The sequence below is a fragment of the Rhopalosiphum maidis genome, chromosome 4, assembly GCF_003676215.2.
Source record: "Rhopalosiphum maidis isolate BTI-1 chromosome 4, ASM367621v3, whole genome shotgun sequence".
NCBI classification, from domain to species: Eukaryota; Metazoa; Arthropoda; class Insecta; order Hemiptera; family Aphididae; genus Rhopalosiphum; species Rhopalosiphum maidis.
In genome coordinates this window covers 54247222-54257963 of record NC_040880.1, presented here as the reverse complement: position 1 = coordinate 54257963, position 10742 = coordinate 54247222, and the positions used below count along the sequence as shown (strand labels likewise).

At 24.0% G+C, this 10742-nt stretch overlaps 2 protein-coding genes across 9 annotated transcripts in view; one reads left to right on the top strand and one right to left on the bottom strand.

Annotated features, from left to right (window-relative positions):
* Positions 1-1205: 1205 nt before the first annotated feature.
* On the bottom strand, positions 1206-2584 carry LOC113557296. Its single transcript, XM_026962745.2, has 2 exons — positions 2394-2584; positions 1206-1711 (listed from the first exon to the last, which is right to left on the bottom strand). Exon 2 carries the CDS (start codon positions 1708-1710, stop codon positions 1306-1308), a length of 405 nt encoding a protein of 134 aa, XP_026818546.1. The 5' UTR covers position 1711; positions 2394-2584; the 3' UTR covers positions 1206-1305.
* Positions 2585-9348: 6764 nt separating this feature from the next.
* Positions 9349-10742, top strand: part of LOC113559399 (tropomyosin) — a 39035-nt gene continuing 37641 nt past the window's right edge. For all 8 annotated transcript variants that reach the window (XM_026965196.1, XM_026965189.1, XM_026965188.1 and 5 more), the window contains exons 1-2: positions 9349-9500; positions 9806-10066. In XM_026965196.1, coding sequence (XP_026820997.1) covers positions 9827-10066 — 240 coding nt within the window. In that variant the 5' untranslated portion in view covers positions 9349-9500; positions 9806-9826. The remainder of the gene's footprint in view (positions 9501-9805; positions 10067-10742) is intronic.

The following is a 10742-nucleotide window of genomic DNA, read 5'->3' as shown; positions in this document are numbered from 1 at the left end:
GTAATTGTACAAAAATAAATGTTATGCCATATTAAAAAACTTATAAATCGTTAAACAAAGTTGGGTATATTTTCAATTTTTGTGAATTATATGAATATTTAACATTGTAAAATTGTTTCAAACTCAAATTAATTTTACAAAAATCATTTTCAATCATTTGTTATGTTATAAGTATTGTGTTAATAAATTTTAAATTTATTTTTGTAGTAATAATTGTTAATTAAGTAACTTTTGTTGAGATAGTAGTTGTTAAAATATTACTGAATAACAAAGTATAAAGTTACGTTTAGAAAAATGGTTATAATTTAATATAATTTCATAAATTGAAGATATAGGACCCATGTTTTTGTTTACTAATGATGTAAACTCATTTTTATCATATATTATTTATTAAATATTAGTTTTTCAATAATATTTTAGAAGAAAATAAGTTTTTTTAATTATTTTATGAAATGCATTTATATATTTTTTTAATTAGATATTATTATTACTTCATTATTATTTATATGAGTACAAAAAAAATAAAACTTCAAAATTATTTTGAATTAAATTGTATTACGAATTCTAAAAAGTAAATTTAAACGAGATGTTTAATTATTCCAATATTATGTAATTCATACTAGACATTTTTTATTTTTCATTAAATTGAAGTATTTTCTTTTGTCAACATAAATAAGTTGTGTATTGTTAACCATAATTGTTATTTTGATGTACATTCTTTATCCTAATTAATACTATTAAAAGTATTGCCTTAGGAATATACAATTTGTGGTAGTCAAACTGCATGGATCCAGATCTAGAACATCATACTCATACATTATTTTTTTTAGTCTTAATGAAAATCATAGAATTAACTTAAAATGTTTAGAATTTTTATGTAAGACATGATAAAATACATAATTTTTCATTTTAAAATGCTGTGTTTCACTAATGTAATATCATCTTATCTGTGATTTATCATCCATTCTATGTATAGTATTAATTGTACAGATACATTTTGTGTTTTCATAAATGTTAACATTTTAAATCTAATTTAAACCTTATTAGTTTTGTAAATATCCTCAATGTATATAAGAAAGTGAACATGTTTTGTTATTATATATGAAGTTAAACATTTATTATTATTTATATAGAGGAAAAAAATTGAATTGTCTGTATATACAAAATTATACGCTCAAAACTATTTTTATTTATAATCATTCATTTTTTTTTTTTTTTTATAAAACAAAATAGTCATTTAGAGTATGAAATAAAAAACATTTGTTTGCACTTTTTTGGTATTTTATAAAATTGTTTATTTAAATATTAGGACAATTTAGGCCACTGGCATCGTTCATTAAATGATACGACATTCAAAACATTGGGCCTCAAAAAATATACTAAAAGAGTAGCAGTAAATCCATGTATTTGTGCATCACCTCCAAACTCAACATTACCAGCGCATAGTACTTGATACATAGATACTTGTTCTGGCAGCGGCATGTTAAGACTTACAATATCAATACTGAATAGTTGATGAGTTGTTGTAGCCATTGTTAACATAGCTTGTTGAATGGCTGAATGGCCAGACATACGGTTGCCAAGCACAATGAATGTACCATCTTCTGGAAAAAATGTATGGAGGATATGACGATTTATGTCGTAGCTTACGAAAAAATCTTGAACAAATTTCAATACAATAGATTCTTCATTTTCTAATTTGTCATTCATACTATAATATATAAAACAAAAAAGGAAATACAATATAATGCTAGTAAAACTAAAATATTTTTAAATCACATATTTGTAATTGCTCTTGATTAATTTTAATTAAAAATTGTTGGATATTTATATGACAAATGATTACAAATGTATAACTAAAATGTATATTTTATCAATTAGGTAACAGTTGAAATGAAAAACAATAATATAATATTAACTGGATAAATTGAACATTTAATGTGTATAGATAATAACCTTAATTAGTAAATTAAAATAGATTTCGAAATAATACAATTCTATTGAGTGTATTGACAGCCGTTTAAAATTTATATCAAAGCACAGTTAAAATACACCGTATGTCACTAATAACAACGTAAAAACAGCACTAAAAGGACAAAACTACAAAATGACACTTTACAATCATTATGATTTATGAACAATTCTCAAAATAAAAATGACAGAACTAGATTTACCATTCTTAACTTTTAGGGCTGTTTAAACACGACCTAAGTGATAACAAAATTGAAACATCAGTCAAGTAGACAACAAGTGATCTGATAACTGATCAGTCAGTAGTCACGATTTCAGTTTTTCCTAGAATTCTATTCTAAAAAATATTTTAACTATAAATTAAGGGTAATTAAGTTACTGGTATAAGAAAATTATTTTTCAATGATGAATTGAGATCTTACCTAGTAGCTAGTTAGAAAAAAGTTGTAAATGTTGAATTAACTCAATGTATACAGCCAAAACTTTAATAAATTATGCAAAGATAAATCCAAATTTTGGTCGGACTTTGGCTTTTAAGCACGGACTAAATAGTGAATTTTACTAGTTTTAGTCCGTGCTTTTGAATATTAGAAAAGAAACGAGAATAAATGCTTAGTCCTTATCATTGTTGTTCAATAGCATTACTCCACAGTGTGACCACCACAATTACATATAATAATCACAGATATATAAAATAAATAAAATATAATAAATAAATAAATTATTTTATATATCTGTGATAATAATAATGGTCCAAAAGCGTAATAATTCCCTTTTATCCTTATTTTTTTTCTCTACTGATTATTAAAGGAAATTACTGGAAAATATTTACCTCTCAAAATACCAACTAGATTCAATTCGCTACCAGCAATCACCATCAAAATTAAGCATAATTTTTACTTTTCCAAAAGGCGATGACAGAAAAAAAACACACATCATTGTAAAATCAATACATTTATCAGTTTGATCAGAATTTAAGAATATTTAAAAATGAGCATTGCAGCCAATGCAGCTTACAAGGTACTTAACTGTGTTGTTTATAAAATGCTAATAAATTAATATATGAATTACTACAATTATTTGTAAATTGTAAACATAGTTATCATATATTTAAAATCGGAGTACCTATCAATAGTATCATTATTACATAAGTTTAATATTCAGAAACTACCTACTATAGTTTGATTTCCCAATTAAATATAATATAATTTTCAAAAGAATCATCTGCAATCTGCTTATCAATCTAATTTCAAAAAATAACGGTTTTCATAATTTCGATTTTTGATGAACATTTCTATTTTCTTGTATGGCATAACAAATCAGAGTATCTACTTAAGTAATTAGATATGTGATTTGAAATTAAACGTATTTAACTTATCAACGTTGCCTGTATAATTTACACTGTACAATATTGTTAATATAGGTAATTAAATTAAATATTAAAATAGATTGACCCACAAATGTTTGTCAATTTTTTATTCGAGCATCGCACATTTGACATAATTATATAATATATTATATTATACTATTATAAACTCTCAATATTTGTTTATCTCCTACACTTTAAAACTGATTTCTATTTTTTTAAATTTTACCATGATGATAAAATATTTATTCTTTCTTCAATCTTCATTACTTTATAGATACAAGCCTTTTGAATTGTGTTGTAATACCTAATAGTTATATTATTTATATTACATGAATATATATTCATGTAAAATAAATAATATAATATAAAATAATATATATATATATATTTTAATATATATGTATACAAATATTTCTTTTTCTTAGTAAAAATATATTAATCTGTTTTAACGTAAAGATATTAATTCGTATTTGACAGTAACTTAACTTTGAGTCTAATTATTGGGGGCATATGAAGACAAAATAAAATAAATACATTTTACCCCTACTTGGATGAAAAAATATAAATAGTGTGGTGAGTGAATGAAGGTAACACGGACACCTAAAGTGTTGTAGAGTTGTAAATTTTGTAAAAATTTAATATCAAATTTGTACTCTATATCGACTATATCCATATATTATAATGAGCATAACTTTTTAAAATCAAGTTGCTTAAAGAAATATATTTTTAATATTCTTGATAGCCAGATAAGTAATTATATGTGTTAGAACTTTCGACTGAATGAGAAGCAAACCAATATATCTTTAACCCTGTTATAAAAAGTAAGGAGTGTAGTATACCTACTCATCTTGCTTGCCCCACAAGTTATAGGTTATAGCTACACCTAAACTACTGTTTGATTCAATGCTTGTGACTATTAATAAAATAGCATCACTTAGTATAAAAATTAGTATAAAGTTATATATTGTATTGCAGAATATTGACTATCATATGTATTAAAAATGTTATAAGAATAATTTAATCTTTATAATCTCGTATTTTAGTGTTCCTATACTCTTTATACTAGTTAATAGTATTTATATTCATTATTTAATGCTTTATCTACAATACAATTTTAAAGGGAAATCTTGAGTTGAGTCTCGGGATATTTGATCATTATTAGATTAACTAGGTTAAGTATAAGTTGGGTTCGCTGTGTTATTAGATAATATTCAAATTGGGTCAACGGTAATATTTTAGCTTAATATTATCTTGATAACACTATAACAGAACAGTTGTCGCTTTTTCAAAAAATAAAATGTTTGGCAGGCTTTCAAACCAACCTCCATCTGATGTCTCTTAGGTAATGCTATAATTGGCTGGACCCAACTTAAATATTTGATAAAATACTTTGTTGGGACCAAATTCGTGTTATTTTTGAAATTTAGGACCCAACTCGAAGTTATCGGTTATTATCATTTTAAATTTAAATAGTTCTATCACAATCCTCAATAATTCTTGTACTTATCTATTATGAATTTCCAATTTATGTAACTTTGTCCTATTTTAATTAGAAACTTTTATGTAAAATAAATTATTTTTTGACGCACACGTAAAATTAGAAAAATGACTAACACTTGTAGAAAAATAAAATTAGTTACAAAAGGTACTTATTTTACTACTAATATCTAAAATGCATGGTAAAAAACTTGATTAAAATTCTAAGCAAGTTTCGCATCTATAATACGTATCTACATCTAATTATATTTACATTTTTTATATGCTATTCAACAGTTGTAACTACATCTCAATTAATATTATTAAACGTGATCATTTTTTTCATGAATGTTTTTATAAATAAATTGTTGCGGTCTGTGAACAGCTGGTAATTGGTATACATAATTGTGTATACACAATAGTCAATAGTCATTATAAAATACAGTAATAGGTAAAATTACACTACTTGCCATCATAACACATAATATATAAAAGAAATAATGAAATAACCTTCTTATAGTATTTTTTTTTATACTTATAGTAAAGAAAAAAAAACATCAATAAATATATAGGTCGTACACTCGTACGTCAAAAAGACCGTAAATTATGTACCTGTCGCTCCAGTTGCCAGATGAGAATCCAAATCTCGGTAAACATATGCGCCGGTTTGGTGATAGTTGTATACAACCAACAACAATATTATGTGCAGTTTCGTAACCATTTATGGTATCAAACCCGGCAATACGATGACTCATGTTTACAGTAGCCTTCAAGGTGTTACTTAGCTTATTATTAACAATACTGCAAAACTGTTTTATTAGGTTTTAGGTATAACTTCTATTGAATGAAAGTTTTTAGAAAAATTATAATCAACTACTTTTGTTTTTTAGTGGGTATTTTACGATTAAGCATTCCTACTTTCTAGGATATATATATATATATATTTAAATCAATTGTAAAGCAATTTATTACAGAATATAATAATTTATACTATAACAATAAGTCAAAAATAAAATAAAATATACAAAACAAATATGATTACACGTAAATATGCCTTTTGTTCTAGTTCTATTTTGTATAATAAATATATAAGTATAATAACGAATAGTGCTATAAAAAATAAATAAAAGTATTTTTTTATTCTATAAACTAATATGTGTTTATGAGCAAAGAGCAGTATAAGTGTTTTTCATCTTAAATATCTATGTTTTTAACATAATTTTTAATAAGCTAGTATAAAATAATATAATTAAATTAAATTCTACATGGTTAAGAATGACATTTTTAGAATTTTTTAAAACATTTCAAAGATGTGCAAGTATTGATGGAATAATATTGGTAGGTATAGTTAAATAGTTAAATAGTTTAATCAACACTTAATCAACTAGATATTTAAAGTTTAAATTTTAAATAATACCTATTAGTATTGTTTATTCAGTGATAAAAGTAACAAAATCTATTGGAAATAAATTTGAGAAAAACCTGTTTAAAAAAAATCAATTTGAATTATCGTGTTGTTATTTAGAAAATAATATTTTTTTAAATCAAAAATTTGTATAGGTAAGTAAGTATCCAGGTAGGTAGTAGGTGTGTTACATATTATTATAATTATTATCATTTGAACTACCTATTTAATACTTACTTGTTACTATTCATTTCATTTTTGGTTTTTGGTAGTCCGTAGTCCATACACTGTACTTACACATCATATTATATAGTATACATTATTAGTATTTATAATCAATTATACTTGATAGTTGATAGTATATATAATACTATATAAATAATATTGTCTGTTCGTAATTCTGATGAAAAATGACTGCGACATGCACGATATCCATCTAAGCTACTATATAAGCCTACATATCAAGTATTGTTCAAAAGATATAAATATATAATCGTTGGAACTGCTACAGTGGTACAATATTGTACAACTACAAAAAATTCTAGTTAGTTTTTTTTTATTATTATTGCTTATAAATTAAATTTATAAAAAAAATTCTCAAAATAATTGTATGCGTAATTTTTATTAGTTTTTAATAGACAAATTTAATTTTTTTTAGAAATGAACGTATCTATTTCCTTTGATATTAATTTATTTATGTTCATTTTGTACTGCTCTAACTTGTCATACGAACTTTACATACATATATACATTTATATTAATTGATTATTTATAATATTATATGTATATACTTGTATACAATATTCTGTAATACTCTAATATTTATTTTTTAAATAATTAATTCTTTAAATTATATATATTATATACAAATTATACAATATACCTACAATTATCATACAAAACAATTAAAATTATGTCCTACTTTTAAATTATATATATTATAATTTATAATACATATTAGTTGTATTAGGCTAAATGATAAGATAATGTAATACAATATAGAAAATTATATCCAATTATAACACTTAACTATTTTATTATTTATAACCAATTGATAATTGTGACCCAATATATAAACCAAAAAAATTTGATTTTCGTGAGCCAAAAAAGAATTCATAGAGAGCCACCCTCTATAAACTTATATGATAGGTTGAAAAACGAAGCTACAAACCCTCACCGAGTGTCAATGAATCTTATTTTTAAGAATCCATAACTTTTATATTGAAAACTGTCATTATTTTTTTAAGTTTATATAGGTTAAAGAAAGCATTATTTATTTTATATAATAATAATATTAAATATTACAACCCGTTTATAATTGACCGATGAACTTATAATTATTATATAAAAAAGTTATAATTATTAAACATAAAAAATAATTAAGTTTTTACCAAATTTCGAAATTGAATGGTTTGTTAAAATATGTCTCGAAAATATCCAAAGCTGTAATTAAAATTTATTAAGTTACCTAGTTGTTAATGTTATGTAAACATAATCTTTAGTAGGTAAATAAAATGCTATACTTTATTTGAATTACAATATCACAATTTAAATATGATAGATTATTTGTTATATCAATAATTTAATTCCCATTGTCTGTAACACGTAGTTCTTAACAATAAAATATCACGGTTTAAATTAATTTGTGATATAAAGGTAATGGTAATAACAATATTATGAATTGCAACATAATTCATTTTATTAATTTTATTGTTAAATTTTTAACTAAACAGTGAACGATTATAACAAGATAGTATACTTATATAAATTAAATGTTAACAATTTATGTTTATTGACTTTTTCATATGATTTTTTATGAAAACGTTCCAATCAGAAAATTTGTTTAAAGATGCTAACTATAAAGATGTTTTAAATACTATGAAAATAGATACCAATAGTTATTTACTTATAATTCAAAAAATATTTATATTGTAATAATAATACCGACCAACTGTCTTTTAAACGGATTTAATGTAACACGCATGTCGTTTTTGTTGTAATACATACATTTTATGTCTATATATGGAATGATTTATTAATAACGCATTACTACTTATATACTCACACTGCTGTATACAATTGTAGTTTGCGCTTTGTAGGATATAAAATATTTTGACATTTTATATTTGTATCGATATCACTCTAAATACTATAGTTCTACACCAGTCCAAAATTTAGAATATTTCTTCAATATAATAAAATTCATGAAATTATTTACAGGTACCATAATATACTAAGTATCAGCTGGCAGCAAATATATATAGTATAACCAAGGACGTATAGGATCCTTAAACTGTTTGTTAAAAGAATAAGAAGTTTTTTTTATCATATTTTAACTAAATATCAAAACTTAAATTCTGTACTGACTAAAATAACAAATAAATACATATTTAGACTTCCTAAATATGGCACATAGTAACATTATAATTTATAAGTTATAACATACGTAGGTACTTAAACAATTCCGATTGATTCTGTTTCCGTTTAATAGTGTATCAACTACCAGGAATAAACTCATTAGACCTCAAGTCCTCAAATAACCGTTTATTTTGGATTCAATAATTTAATATTATTAAAATCCATAAAATTAAACCACGTAACTGTGGTTTTGAAACGATTCTTAACATTACATGAAATAACAATAATAATATATACGGGAGTGCAAGAATCTAAACCGTATACGTATACGAATTTGCTTAGCTCTTTGTTTTTCCTCAACCACAAATTCTTGTCTACATGCGTGACTTATAATAATATTATATTCATTAACTTCCAATATTTTTTTTTTTTATTTAATACTTATTTAATGAATAAATAACAAAATCTAACAACAATAATATAATAAAGTTGGTATATTATAATTATTATAATTAAATAAAAAATTATGTCATTTATATTAATCAACGTGAATATTCATTAATAACTATTTATGTATGACATGAGCAATGCAATTTTTTATTTAAGTATGTCATACATACCCATATGGATATGGTATTATGTCATCCAGGTCTGGAGTAATAAATAATTTGTGTCTCCGAGTGAGATTTTAGGACATCCCAAAAATAGACAGAAGCCTGTCCCTCTCCCTACTACTGTTTGTTGAGGCCAAAAGAAAGCTGATCGTCTTCATTATTTCTCCCACTTTGTTACAAAACAGTACCGGGGGTCTACTACTACATGTCTGGTTGCTAGTCGACGCAAGTTCAGTGCTAACGCGTGTGCTTACGGGTGTTAAGTTAATATCGTTTTTGTGTAATTATTATTATATTTTGTAACTAGGTAAGGATATTTTTATTATATACATTTTAGAGTTTTTTTTTCATCAACTGAAAAATAATTTAATTTTTTTTTCATACTTAAATCAAAAATCTATTGTTGATAAAAACTTAATACATTTTATTTTGTATTAATATCTATAGTTTATACAATTTATAAGGTCAAAATTGTAAAAGTATTTTTAGAATTTATAAAAAAAATACTTCTAGTTTCTACTTTTACTCTTTGTATAATTTATTTATGTAAAATACCTATAAGAACATTTTGAAGTATTATCCAGCTTTAATTAAAATTATTTGAAATTTCAGTCGCCTAAAAAAACATCCAAAATGGACGCCATCAAGAAGAAAATGCAGGCGATGAAGCTGGAGAAGGACAATGCCATGGACAGGGCCTTATTATGCGAACAACAAGCTCGAGATGCCAATTTAAGAGCTGAAAAGGCAGAAGAAGAGGCAAGAGCCTTACAAAAAAAGATTCAAACAATTGAAAATGAGCTCGACCAAACTCAGGAACAGCTTATGCAAGTTAGCGCCAAACTTGAAGAGAAAGACAAGGCTTTGCAAAATGTAAGTATATTTTAATTATTATTTTATTATTGTATCATTAAAATCAACTTATATCTTACTTCAACGTATGATGCAATTTAGGACTAAATTTAATTTCTAGGAAATATTTTATCATTATTTAATTATGTACTTACTACACGGTTTGTAAAAATTGCTTAAAATATGCTGACCTCAACACAAAGACATTAGTTCATTTAGTTAATAATAATAATATTATGACTTAAATGCGTACGAATTGTATACTTGTTTTAACATCATGTCACTACAATAACACAATAGATTTATTTATTACTTAACTTTAAACAGATTTATTCATTAAATGGACAGTGTATCGAATTAATAAAATACATAGGTACTATAGGATTTTTACAATAATATTCCATATAGTTAAAATAAGAAAAATATTATGTATACCTGCGTAAAGTATATTTTATAATCCGTGTACAAAATACATACAGTGACAAAGAGCGACTAAACAACATTCTGGTTCTGGGTTCTATTGTCACATACCAACAAAATTTGTAAATCGTTGGTAGGTATGCGTTTTATCGAATACCGTCATCAATGATGCAGACAACCATTAAAATATTTTTCCAGTTTTACATTAAATATAGGTATATATATATATATATATATACAACAAACATAAAAAATAAATATCTTAATAACCTAATAA

Excerpts from the sequence above, each read along its gene's own strand:
- LOC113557296 (XM_026962745.2), bottom strand. The coding sequence starts at position 1,710 with ATGAATGACAAATTAGAAAATGAAGAATCTATTGTATTGAAATTTGTT.